This window comes from Polypterus senegalus, chromosome 2 (genome assembly GCF_016835505.1).
Source record: "Polypterus senegalus isolate Bchr_013 chromosome 2, ASM1683550v1, whole genome shotgun sequence".
Taxonomy (NCBI): domain Eukaryota; kingdom Metazoa; phylum Chordata; class Cladistia; order Polypteriformes; family Polypteridae; genus Polypterus; species Polypterus senegalus.
In genome coordinates, this window is record NC_053155.1 from 281,926,206 (window position 1) to 281,940,742 (window position 14,537).

Genomic DNA, 14,537 nt, shown 5'->3' on the forward strand with positions numbered 1-14,537 from the left:
GGCACCGCAGAAAGGATTTTTTTTCTGTACTGTTTCAGTACATAAAATGCAAGACATCAGACAGATGAGCATCTCTTCTACTTGTTAAGTTTTTAAATCACAAGAGTTCCTTACTCCTCATCGCTTACAGCGGAGTTCTCACTGGTTCTCAACTCTCGCACACAAAGGACCTGCCCCTCCGATCAAAGAGAGAATCAGATCTGTTGACTATATCCAAGCCAATCGCTAACTAGTTACTCTCATTTGTTGGGTATGTCACATTAGGGAATTGGTTTTACAAGAGGATGCGGTCGACTGCCTCTGTCTGGCTATGATGGTGTAAATAAAGGCTATAGCTAAAAAAAAAAAGTCATATAATATCATAGATCTTGAACCTGTTTGAAGAAAACTGTTACAGCAAATGTGGTAGGCCTGCTTCTAAAAACATTACCAACATTAATACATACAGTACAAACAACAAAAAAAATTCTTAATGATACACATATCTACCATCAGCTTAAAGAATTGTTGAATTACTGGATTGAACATACAGTAATCCCTCCTCGATCGCGGGGGATGTGTTCCAGAACATACCATATATGAAAATCCGCGAAGTAGAAACCATATGTTTGTATGGCTATTTTAATATATTTTAAGCCCTTATAAACTCTCCCACACTGTTAACATTATTAGAGCCCTCTAGACATGAAAATAACACCCTTTAGTCAAAGGTTTAAACTGTGCTCCACGACAAGACAGAGATGACAGTTCTTTCTCACAATTAAAAAAATGCAAACATATCTTCCTCTTCAAAGAATGCGTGTCAGGAGCAGAGAATGTCAGATAGAGAGAGCGAGAGAAAAGCAAACAATCAAAAAATCAATATGTGCTTTTAGGCTTTAAAGTATGCCGAAGCACCGCGATAAAACGGCATTTTGTACAGGAGCCTCCGTATCCTCTAGGCAAACAGCCTCTGTGCAAACAGCCCCTCTGCTCACACCCCCTCCGTCAGGCTGAGAGAGTGAGAGAGACAGAGAAAAGCAAACAATCAAGCACCGCGCGGGAAGCATATCGTATATCATTGAGGAGTTTTATTTAATATGTAATACATGCTCTGATTGGGTAGCTTCTAAGCCATCCGCCAATAGCGTCCCTTGTATGAAATCAACTGGGCAAACAAACTGAGGAAGCATGTACCATAAATTAAAAGACCACAGAAATCCGCGAACCAGCGAAAAATCCGTGATATATATTTAGATATGCTTACATTTAAAATCCGCAATGGAGTGAAGCAGCGAAAGTCGAAGCGCGATATAGCGAGGGATCACTGGTATACTGTCCACCTAAAATAACAAGTGTCATAAAGCACTGGAGAGCGGTCAAATCATTCAGACCGACTGCTTTTGCCATGTTAGGTAGGTTATTATTTCCATACACTTGCGGCTTCCACATTTGCTAAAACCTCTTTCAGCCCATGAGTAATATTTTCTCTTGTGTGACCTTGGGGACATTTATGCATTCAGTGGCATGCATTACTTTTGTTTCAAAGTAATTGTCAAACACACTGTTAAAACTATCATACAGTATATGTGGATGAGCTGAGCTGTGCTGTCTGACTGTAGGTCTATAGAGGCTACATTCAACCTGTTAAAATTCTGAATCAAATTGCTCTTGCTATTCATGTATAAAATGTTTTTTTAATCTTTTTTCTGGCTTACGTATAATATAATCCTGAAGGCTTCTTTGACAACTGTGTTTTGGCATCCAGGCTTTTTGAATATGAAAGGTAACAGAACATGTAATTTCCTTAGGCCTATGGGAACATTTCTTGCAATTAGGAGCAACATTGACTTTTTCTAAGAGTGGGATTGTGCCAGAGGACTTCAGGGATTGACCCAGAAGGAGTTCCAAGCTGAAGCATATACAGTAACTGCCCATTAGCCAAAGGGCTTTAGATCCAGGTACAGGATAGGGTAAGGGCTCAAACTGGGGAAAAAGGTAGTGTAGACAAATAGTTGAATTTTGAGTTGAATGGGTGAGAACCTTTCGTTATGATATGATGTAACGTGTTTTGGACAGTGTGACTGAGGGCAAGTAACATACCACCTGCCATTCAGGGTCTAGTCCTTTGTCATTGGGGCTAGCATAGCAAATATACTTTCATTTCTAGTTAGTAATATGTTATTCTGAATTCTCCTACTTTTTAACCCTCAACTGCAATCATTTATGTAATAAAACCTTTTATTTTGGATAAAGAACATTGTCCTGATGTTTAATTCCAGGTAAGCACACACAAGGAGGTGTTCTACATCACTAAATTATAAATATCAGTGATATACTGATGTACTTGTAATAAACTTAGTGATGTGGTTGGTCTTTAAACTATGACAGAGTTCCCAGTTCTTGGAGTTGCACTGTGGCCAAAGGTTTTCATTTCTGACAGATGTCATGTGAGTGTGCATAGGGGACCAGCTGAAGGGTTCTAGTGACTGTAATTCTACTGCCACTCCAGGGGTTGGTGCTGTACCCTAATGCCTTCCTCCCGCTGCAGACCGAATGAATGACAGCTATTACAGCTCTGATGCCACTTCCGTTGTCCATTCACCCGGACCTGCCTCTTCCTGCTGGAAGACCTTAAAATGAGAAGCTCTGCCTTTTTTGTTATTCTGTTTTGAACTCGAGTCTGAAAAGATGTTTCTGCAACTTATTTCATGCCTTTTTTTTTGTGGAAACATTCTATTATATGGGGTCAATAGGCTGGTACCCCAACTCTTTATCATTGTCATATCCTTCTATTACACAGTATATGAATACAATTTGATGGTTTCTACAATTAATCTGTTGTAAAAGAAACTCACTATCAGACCTTATTCTACTTTCCTTTTGCCCTGGATCTTGCTGTTTGTTAATTGTTGTGTTATAGTTAGCTATTAACAAGCAATTAATTTGAAAAACATGACAGCAAAAATGCCCTTATCCATCCATCATCAAAACGGCTTAACCCAGTTCAGGTATCAGAGTACATGGGGCAAAGCAGGTGGGCACCCCATCAGTTTAAAACAATTAAAAAGAATGTGAACTTTGTAAGTGTGGAGAGCATAAAGATAGTCCCTCTCTGTACTAAAAATGCACCGATTTAATCAATCCATTTTCTTTGTTTTTTTTTCTTTCTTTATTAATTTTATTTCAATCCATACACATCAATCAAGTTTTTACAAAAAGAAAAATTGAGTTAAGGACAGATCGATCCCCACCCCTAACCAATCCATTTTCAAAACCTGCTTATTATAGGGCGAGTAATGACAGAATAATATTTCAACATTCAACATTATGGCACTATGGATCCATTCTGAAGGATTGTGATGGCACGATCTTGTAGCGCAAAGAACTTTTTTTGATTGCATACTGAAATAGAAAGCTAGTTTGAAGGAAAAGGCCTCCAGATAAATGCAGTAGAGGTGTTCGCTGAAACTCAATTCAGTGTATGGGTTGTCAGAAGTGAGTGCATAAAAGATGCTGCTGTGTGAAGGGTTGTTTGATAGAAGCAAGTGTGACCTAAGTTGGCAGAACGAATGCGAGGGGGTGAACAATGCTGACTGTAGTAATGTTAAATTCAGATAGCAGAAGTGAAGTTATTTTGGACAAAGTAGGTAAGTTCTTCTGCTTAGGTAACATGTTGCAGAGGGAGGTGCCGGCACAACAGTGATAGCCAGGCTAAGAGGTACATGTAAGATATTCCAGGAGTTGTACCCCATTCTGACTTCTAAACAACCCTCTGAAGATAAGTGATTATGAAAGCTGTCCAAAAAGTTGAGTTGCGTATTGCGTGTGAGACAGATGTGACCAATGAAAGCAGAACATGAAACAAAGTTGTAAAGAACAGAAATAAGAATACTTAGGTGGATACATGAAGTGTTCACTGAGAAAGAGGAGAACAAATGAACTGAGAAAAACATTTGATGTGAAGGTGATAGATGTTGTGCTGATCAAAAATACACCAAGGTGGTTCACGCATGTGGAGCCAAAGGTGAAGGGTGATTGGGTGAAAAGTTATCAAGTTGCAGGTGGCGGGAATGAAGCCCAGATGGAAGCCAAAGCAGACATTAAGAGGTGGTAACAGATAACAACAGTAGAATGGGTTTCACCTCAAAGGATGACTAGGACCATGGAGAGTGCAGGGAAAATAAATATGGGTTGGGGGTTGATTGTCAACCAGAGCAGAACCAAAAAATAAAGCTAAACTGGTGATGATGAATGATGATGATGATGACGACAAAACAACTAAACATGACTTGCTGGAATTGCCTTCCGATTAAGAAACTCATTAGGACAAAAGTATGGCAGGACCCAGGTTAAGAACCACTTTACTAAAAAGATGGGCAGAGAATGAACACAAAGATTTAAAAACTTAAATCTATCATAATATAAGCAATTACTCAAAGAATAAAAAGAGATCAATTTTGATAAACTGATACATTTCACACGCACTACATTACGGATACTCAGTTACACAGAAACCAGTCTATATACAAAAATATTTACAGATCACAGGCTAAATTTTTGTTATTTCACACAATGGGCATCAACTGAGGTAAACAGCACATGCCGACACAATGAAGCTTAGTAGCTTACAATTAACATAATAATATATTCCAACACCAGCAAAGACACTATATTAAGGGCATCTTCCCTTTGTCCAGAGGTGACTGCTCTATCGGGGCACTTAAAAAATAAAAAATAAAAAAAAAATTAAAAATTAAAATATATAAAGTAAAAAGTGATTATGATTGCATATTGTGCATTATTTAGATGCCACTGAAGAATGCCCAGGGCTAAAAGTGTGAGAAGCTTTAAATGTGCCAAATTAGACCCACCAGACCCACAGGCATTAGTGTATCAGGAGCAGCAACCCTGTTGGAGTTTTCAAGCAGGATGGAGTCATTAAATGTGTGGAGAATGGACCAACACCTACAGAACATTCAGCAAAAGACAGCTGGGTTCAGCAGCCAATGACTCCACAAAGTTCTACTTCAATTAAGGAACAGATAACGGTGACATGACAGTGGGCTAAGAAAACAGCAGAGAATTAGAGGAACCATCAAGTGTCAAAGCTCCTGCTGATGTAAAACAATACAAGGAAATTGTCAAATACGTGCCTTGAGCATGGGAAAGGTGCTATATAAATAAAATGTATTATTATTATTATTATTATTAAATAAACTTCAGCACAACATGCATAAATCAGTAAACAAGTCATGTAGATCAGATTCTTCTTGTTTCAATTTTTGAACTTTATTTTGGTTGCTTTTTATTTTTATCATTGTACTTTGTGATGTCATTGTGCTGTCAGGATTGCCCAGAGGCAATATGATTAGTAAAAGAAAATAAATACAAACTGGAAATAATAGTGATACCACACAATAGTAGGCATCTAAGGGAAAGGTAAAATCATTACCAGTAGACTGGCACAAGATCATAAACCTGAAAATTTTCAGAAATTAAGGCACCAAAACTGAGAGGCAAAGCAAATTTGAAAGTTAAGAAATATAAGGAATTTTCCACGAAAAAAAAAAAAAAAACACCTTTACTAGTTTGGGCAGCCCATTTTCCAATGATCCTTTTCAGCATGGAAAAATGCCACAAGTCTAGAAAACTCTTGGAATGATTCTAAGAATATCAATGGATATCAATTCAACCAAAGCACTAGCCTTCCCTGTCACCTGATTTTAGTGTAATCAAATATACGTGGGGTAAGAAGGAACAACGTTGTCAAAAGTAGAAAATGAAAGCTGAGATTTCTCACCAGCTAACTTGTAACAATAGAGCAGTGTTTCCAAACCTTTTTTCTGTGGTGACACACTTTTTGTAACCTAAAACACAACCCAAGGGACACCATTATCTTATAATCTTACTGTCTGAAGGGGTGGGATAAATTGGAAGCAGGTAAAAAAGCAGATCCGAGATCAGCATTCGCAGACATGGCACTTAGTGAGCATTTTGGTGGCATCTCTCAGCTGCTTTGCTCCTTTTCCTGGCCCTCTCACGGGCAACTCATATGCCCACCTTCTACCAGCTCTATAAGGCACACTGGTGACCACTCACCCAGGCAAATGGACTCTAGCAGCAAGGAGACGCATCCAAAGTGCTGGTGTGTCTGCAACATAGCAATCGCGGAGATGCTTTTACGCCAACTTGTCCCAGTAGTCCTATCTTCTATCAGACAGGTCTCAACCACCTGTGAAGCTTGTCCCTCTCAGGTTCAGACCCACCATTATTTCCATGGTGCACCTGGGTAGCTCTCACAGCACAGTACTATGCTGCAGCACATTGATTTGAAAAACACTGCACTAGAGTCAATTTGGGACAGCACCTTCTAGATTGCATTTTAGACCTATTCCTCGTGATTTCAGGTTGTTCTTAGGAAACAGAAGGTCAATTTGTTAATATGTAGGTGAACCTAATGCAGATGCCACTCAGTGCACCATAACGAGCAACAATGGCAAACACTCACACAATGATAACAGCAACCTTAATTGTCTTGGATTAATATGTTACATCATGTTCAACCCCACCACTGAATAGATTCTGCAAAATAAGGTTTAGGTAGCTGATAAAGAGGCAGCAACAAATTCAGTCCACAAAAATGAGTGGCCTTTCAAAGTGCAAGAGAGGCTAAACTGCACACAGCTGTATGCTTCAGTTTCCTAGGCAGTAGACAGAATTCAAGGATTTTACAGTCTGCAGTTACATTCTTTTAGAAAAAAGAATCTGCATTTAAAAAGCCTTCATACACTTATGCAGCTTCTGCAGGTGTGCTGCTACACAGGCGGTACAGAAAATATCTTTTAACTTGTTCTGTGTGTCCATATGCATTTATAAAAAACAAAGTCAAACTGCCTTATGTAAACACTGCTCCCTTCCACAAGGAGCAAAATGTAAAAACCTCCACCTGAACAACAGACAAGTCAGACCAATCAACATGGCTCATATTATTTCTTTAATCGTTGGTTATACTAACAACCTTATCCTTGTTTCAGTATAACTAAACATTATAATTACTTCAAGAAGGCCTGAAAAGACATGCAACTGGTTAATACTTCAACTAAAATCTGGTTGTGCAGGGCCAATGAAATTTTCATTTTCATACTCAATCCTGTTTAATCCATTTCATGGACACAGGGGCTGCTGCCTATTTCAGGAACATTGGGAAAAATACAGGAAACAACCCTGGACTGGGTTCTGGTCCATTGTAGGCCTCTCTCACACCTACAAGCACATCATGTGACTATTAGGCAGAAAACGACAGTACCCAGCGGGGACATGCACAAAGGGGTAGGTAGCTACAGCGGCTCACGCCACCGGCCCCTTCCCCTTATTGGTTCATGTGCACACCTTCTTTTCATTGTAAGAAACAGAGGAGAAAACAGCGATAAGAACTGTGCCTTGTTAAAGCTAGGTAGGCTACTTTTTTACTATCCCATGTGGAAATAAAATATGGTTTATGATAATTATTGTCATTAATTTCACCAAAAAATGGCTTAGTAAATATTTGTGTCCTGATTGTATTATTTTATATAATATTATAATGTCAGTGTTTGTTTCTTACGGTTATCAGGTGCTCCCAAAGGCTGAGCAAATTATGATGCTCATGAAGTGTTACCCAAATACCCAGTGAAAATTAAAACAGAGAAATAAAAGTGGACGCTAATTTGTCTCCCTGATTAAAATGTAACAAATCCTGTCGGGTTAAATGCCCCTTTTGTCCCTTATGATCTGCTGCCTACTAAAAGGTTTGTGTACATCAGAGGAAACCACCATGCAGACCTCAACAGAACATGAAAACTCCACATGGACAGCCTGGCATGAAATTTGAACAACAACACTAGCCACTGTGTCATTCAGATATACTTGGTTTATTTTTATTTTATGCATCACAGACATCACTTACCTAGGAAAATCATTCAGTTTATGATGAGGGACCTTTTAAAATTAACCCACTATAAAGTACTCTGAAGAAATTAAAAAAAAAAAAATACATTATTAATAAATGCACAGAATAGTTATGAAGGTATAATTGCGAAGAAACATAAAAGTAGTTTAACAGGATTATAAAATAAGGTTCAATTATAGAAATGTGCGTCAGTGACCAAATAGTGTATTATGGTAATTTATGGCGTTTTATAAACCTTAAATCTGACCCAAAGCTTTGTCACATTAGACCAGCTTGCTATTAAGTAGGCATATCTTTGTCACAATGGCGTAACTCTTATCAGATGTTAACACTGAAACTTGTTTTGCTTTCTTGCTTTAAGCTCATTCTTTGGGGGTGGTATGCACTGGCATTTCAACTTTGAAGAGCTTTCTATTATGAAGAACTTTCTGCCAGTTCTCCAAGATCTGATTTCACAAATAAACTTAAATAACACAACCACCACAGTTTTGCCATCATACTTATCAGCAATGATAAACACCTTAATATTACTGACTACAGTTAAGACTGACTTATTTTTCAGTGTTAAAATGTCAACACTTTTGTGTCACTAATGTATAAAAGCAAGAGAAGCTTGATATAAAACATAAAAGGAGAAATAAGTTTATAACATCTAGTCTTGAGGTGCCCATGATTCAATCTTGTGAATTGGAGCGGCCGCCATACAATCCTCCAGTGCCAGACATGAGCACAATACAAATGTTACCTAATCATCTGCGTACAACTTCATCTTGGGTTTCTTTTACTGCATTTTTATTCACAAAGTATACAATAACCACCCACTGATGAATTTTACAAAATGTACCTTATACATCTATCTATCTATTACATAGTGCTTTACATATTTACTTAAAAATTATTACTCAAGCCAAACATTCCTTTATACCATTACTGTATGCAGAATTTATTAAAGTATAATTTAATCAAAACTTAATATTAAACCCACATCACCAGTTTATTGTTCTCTTTTGTCAGAATATACAGGTAGAGCCTACTTAGCGCATGCTCCCAACCTCTCCTTCATTCTATATTATACAATACTGAACAGCTTAGTTTTTGGCAAGCTGAATTCCATTTGAGAGTGAGCCAATGGGTTTGCAGATATAAGGGTTATGACTTTATCTGCCATAAGTAACAATTAAGAAAGCAGTGTCCTGGACTGCTGTAATGTATAATTAAAATTAAACATGTTTAATTGGAAACCACGTGTGTAAATGAGAGGGAGGTCAGTGGAACGGTTGAGGAAGCAGGGAGTAGTGCTGGAGAAGGTAGACGAGTTTAAATACTTGGGACCAACAGTACAGAGTAATGGGGATTGTGGAAGAGAGGTGAAAAAGAGAGTGCAGACAGGATGGAGTGTCAGGAGTGATTTATGACAGCCAGGAAGAGTGAAAAGGAAGGTCTATAGACTGGTAGTGCGACGCAGGCACTGACCAGGAGACAGAGCTGGAGGTAACAGAGTTAAAGATGCTAAGATTTGCATTGGGTGTAACGAGGATGGACAGGATTGCAAATGAGTACATTAGAGGGTCAGCTCAGGTTGGATGGTTTGGAGACAAAGTCAGAAAAGTGAGATTGCATTGGTTTGGATATGCACAAAGGAGATGACATGCAGGTGATGGGTGTAACAGAACAAGATGCAGAGACGGGAAGATACGGAAAAAAGATGATTCACTGTGGCAACCCCTAACGGGACCAGCCGAAAAAAGAAGATGAGAAAGTTTAATATTGCCAAATAAGAACAGAATGCAGAGGTTTCCAGTTTTCACAGATGACCACTACATCAAGATCCCTAAAGCAGTTCCAAATTTGACAGAAAATGAAACTCACTAGACAGCCATTGTTTTAACATATTAGACAATAAAGCCACAGGGTGTCGGAACAAGCATACTGTATATATCATGGTTGAACAAATTATAATATACAGCTTTGCTGCCATTCTCTGCTGGTAGACTGAACAACAGAACTGCTTTTTTATATCTTTAAAATACATTTTAGATAAATGCTAGGGGTGCCTTGGGGGGAAAAAAAGAACACAGGGAATAATTTTAGTGTTAAATTAGAATATATTAAAATCTGACGTGAAAAAATAGCAATAGCTGTTCATTAGGATTCTAATTTTAAAGCGACTCTTCCTATAATAAGTGCAATAATAATGTTTTGTAGTATCAAATCACAATAACACTTTACATGCCTACTATGTGTAAAGGAATGGACAAACCTTTCTTAACAATACTCTCAACAAAAAAAGTAAACTCTAAGCACTAATACTTAATTGAATGGCCTCTGTGACAGCCAAACACTTTAAGTTAATATTAATGGTAAATTTACCATAGTTTCTGTCTTGCTTGAACTTAAGATATAATGTGGTTCTTTAACACTGATAATGGAAGATTTCGATTCAAAAATCATTAAAGTTCAAGCTAATGGAATGTTCTTAATGTCAGCGTGGCAAGACAATGGTTTTGCTCGTAGTTTGAAGTTAGACAGCTGAAGAGAAATAAACTACTAGTCAGATAGACAATAAGAGCATTTAAGCTTTCTGACTGTATGTACATATGTGTGGTTAATGGGATAACATAAAGGAACCTTAAGAAATGTAACCTACATGCTTCAAGCAGAATACCGTAGACAAGAAATTTCCCTTTTTTCTTTACTTTACATGTCTTATCAACATTTTTCCTAACTTTGTGTGAGCTATTTGCTTTGAATTTCAATAAAATCTTTTAGATGAAGACACTTGGGAGTCATACAGTACTAGTGCTGAAAGACCTTTTTGGAAGTTGCATTTGAACTACTTGGAAACCCTCGACAAACACACTTACAGTGATTGTCGTAAACTCTAGTCCTCTAATAGTACTTGTTTCTATAACACCAGATGGAAAATTTACTGTGCTGTGATCAGATTATTATTATAACAGTAGTCTCATAACTGTAAATTCTTATCAATCTATCACTTTAAAGTTGAAAAAAGGCACAGTGTGTCCCACTGATACTAAAAGTATGGATGGATAAATGGATGATAACCTGCAGTTTTAACCTTTTATTGCTTTTGGACTGCAAACAGTAGCTATGAATAATAATTGCTTATTTATACAGCACCTTTTCCCATGTTTAGTTTTTGCCTAGTGTGCTCATACCATTTCACAAATTTTCAAAAGGGCAAAGTAGGAAAGTTCAAAGAAACAGTATTGGATACAAATTAATGTCATTATTAAACATTAATTAAAAGATAAACACAGAAAACACAAAGTTCTAAAACAAAATAAGCAAAACACAATACACTAAAAGAATGTCATTAACACATAATAATTAATTGCATTTATATAGCACTTTTCTAGCCTACTCAAAGCACTTTACATAAATAGTTGGGGAGCCACTTCAAACACCACTAATGTGTGGCAGGCGCATAGATGATGCAACGGCAGACATTTTTGCACCAGTATGCTTACCACACATTAGCTATTAGGCAAAGAAGGGGCGAGAGAAATAGTTTGCAATTAAGTGACATGGGATGATGAGCAGTCAGAATGGACAAGGCAATGGTGGGCAAATTAGCCAGGACATCAGGAAACACCCTACTCTTTTCAAAAGATGCCCAGGATTTTTTATGACCACAGATGGTCAGGACCTTGGTGTTACATCTCATTCAGAGAGGAGTGGCAATTTTTACAGCAGTGTCCCCAATCCGGCATTGTGGCACTGGGACTCACACACTGACTACAGGGTATTCATCCCCAATGGCATCACCAACATTGCTTCCCATAGCAAACCATACTTCTTCTAGATAGACTCCCCTCCAAGTACTGGCTGGGCTCAAACACGCTTAACTTAGCATCAAGTAGGTGATCTGTTCATAAGTGCAGGTGGTACGGCTGCCGACTATAACATAACATATAGCATCTACATAGTAACCTGGACAGAGAGGGTGACCTGAGAGAAAAGGTATAAGAATGTCTGTTAGTTAAATGCCTTCCTGAACAAACAGCTTCTTGAGTTGCCTTTTAAAAGAATGAATTGAGTCAGCCAATCCAATTATCTCAAGCATGCATTCCAGACTCTGCCACCCACAGAGCACACGGGTCATTTTGGGACACAACAAGATTGCCAGCATCAGTGGACCTTAATGGGCAGAAAGGACAGTAGTGCTGCAGGAGGTAACAGAATTGTATATTTAATCATACAAGACAGAGTGAGTCCATGAAGGCAGAACAAGCGTTGTGTGTGGAGAAGTTCTGAGCTAGCTGCAGCTGAACAAGATCAATGTACTGTATCAAAAGAAATCCATACACTCTTAAAAATAAAAAGGTGCCAGAGTGCTACTTCAGAGTGATGGCACAGGGGGACACTTTTTGTTTCCAAAAAGATTCCATCCACATGAAGGTTCCAGAAAGAACCTTTATGTATTTACATCCATAACAGGCTCCATACAGTAAATTACCATGAATAGTAGGCAAACGATTTGTGAAATATCAGTGGCTCCTGATTTTAAAAGGACTCTTGCTACGTCCAGGTTTTCTTAATCTGTTAGTGTCTTGCTAGGTGCTAGGCAGCCTACCCTACAGGTTTGTTTTACATATCAGGAAGCCTATCAAAGCACAGAGAATCAACTTCATATGCAAAGAACCCTTCTCAGAATGAAATGGGGTTTTGTCAAGCAGTGGCATAACTTAGCAAAGAACTACCGGTAGAATAAAGTGCGACTAAAGAACTTTTTTTTTTTTTTAAGCGTAAGCAGTAAACCTGTTTAGAGTAACTATTTGATTTAAGAAAAGAAATGTTTTCACCATTAATCAAAAGTGACAATTGAAAACTAAGCAACTAGCAGACCAAGCTCTCAAGTCCGGTGCCTACAGACTTAAATGTTCCTCCAACTTCATTGCTATAACAAACTGCACGCGTCTTCAAATACTATTGGACGGCATCGATTAACTCTGTCGACAATGTGTAATCTGATGAAGGCCCTGTGCACTACACTACAATGATAAAGGAGCAAAAACAATTGTGGTTTAAACTATCCAAGAAATCAGATGCCTATTAAATATGTGATTACGGTAATAATGAAGACAACCTGAATACTCTAAATGGCATTGTGTGAGCAAACACTCGTCTCCTAAAGTGATCGCACAAGTCGAGTGATTTTTTTGGCCCCTAAATTCCAGGTGGCCTCCGATATCCGGGTCGGGCCGGAGACGTGCAAATGTTTGCTCACAAACCTGACGACAGCAGCCTCAAGTCCCTTGTGTTAGCTAAGCACAGTGCGCATATCCCCGTTCGCTCGCGCTCGGGGGCGCGGATATGCGCGCACACGAGTGCGATGTGCGAGGCGGGCTCTGCAATTCAGACGCGTTCTCTTCCAACACCTGTTTGCCCGACACGAAGTCACGTCTAACCGGTCTTAAAGAAACAAATGAGTGCAATGACCACGTCACGACTCGGTTGCACAAGGCAGCTGTTCCTCGCCGCGGAAGAAAGCTTCTTGGTCTGTATGCATAATGTTTATAAGCCTTTTGTGTATTGCAAGAAAAAAAAAAAACTCTCAGTATTACCTTAATTTTATGCAGCGACCTCTCTACCTCCAGAATCTGGATCCACACGGTTATTCCGGATTTGTTGTAAGTCAAACTCCAGCCTTCTTCCGAATTGCATTCATTTCTAAAATTAGCGAATGCCAGGTCGTCCGGGATTTGAACGCTGTCTCTAGACATATTTGAAATGAACTATAAAACGTCTGCTTCTTTTGTTTACGTTATGATTAACTTGTCTAGAGTGGGAGAGAAAAAAAAACTTCCAGGTGTAAAGCTTCCAGAAGCAGCAGAGCGAATGCGTCTCGTTTACCAAAGGCGGCCCACCTCAGCCAGCGCACCTGTTAAACGGGACGGGGTCGCCAACAGGACGCGAGCGCGCGCCCTGCTCAGCGCACGAGGCAACGAACGGAAGATAGTGGTCCGTATCCGCTTATTTAGACGCTTGCGTCACTAGGTCTTTTCAGTACCCTCTTCGTCTTCCACCAAGTGCCTTGAGGATGATAAGCAGATAACCGGGAGTTGTATTTAAGCAAGCAGAAATGCAGGTTCCGGGATGTTCATCAAGCCTAATAAAGTCAGAAAAGCACTTCTCGCTCCGAGTTCCTCTCCCGGTGGTGATGAGACCCTCGCGATCGTTGTTGGTGCGGCCGTCTTCGACCGTTGCAGCGAGCGTCTGATGCGAGCAAGCTGAGGTTGTAGCTGGGAGGCAGAGCGAAACGGCTGGGATTGAAGGAAGGAGGCTGGCAGCTGGAAACACCTACTGGGATGGCGCGCGCGTGCGCGCACACGCGTGCTGTGCCCGAGTCTAAACGGGAGACGTGTGCATGAAAGTAGCTTGAATCGCCTTACTGCTCCGATTAGTTTAAGTCAGTTTGACTATTAACAAATAAGTGTGGGATATTCGCTTTTAAATGGCATTTTCGATAAAATATGACTTAATATAAACTTCAAGTAAATCGACCCTTTCATTGCCAATAGTTTTCTGTATTGCATGGCAGTGAATATATAAAGTACAGTACACACCGACTTTGATATTTGAG

At 39.1% G+C, this 14,537-nt stretch overlaps 1 protein-coding gene across 1 annotated transcript in view; it reads right to left on the reverse strand.

The window, feature by feature from the left end:
- stard10 (StAR-related lipid transfer (START) domain containing 10) overlaps window positions 1–14,316 on the reverse strand; it is an 82,987-nt gene extending 68,671 nt beyond the window's left edge. Inside the window, exon 1 of the mRNA XM_039745655.1 lies at window positions 13,519–14,316. Within this exon, the coding sequence (XP_039601589.1) occupies window positions 13,519–13,677 (159 nt within the window). The 5' untranslated portion in view covers window positions 13,678–14,316. The remainder of the gene's footprint in view (window positions 1–13,518) is intronic.
- Between the last annotated feature and the right edge of the window lie 221 nt (window positions 14,317–14,537).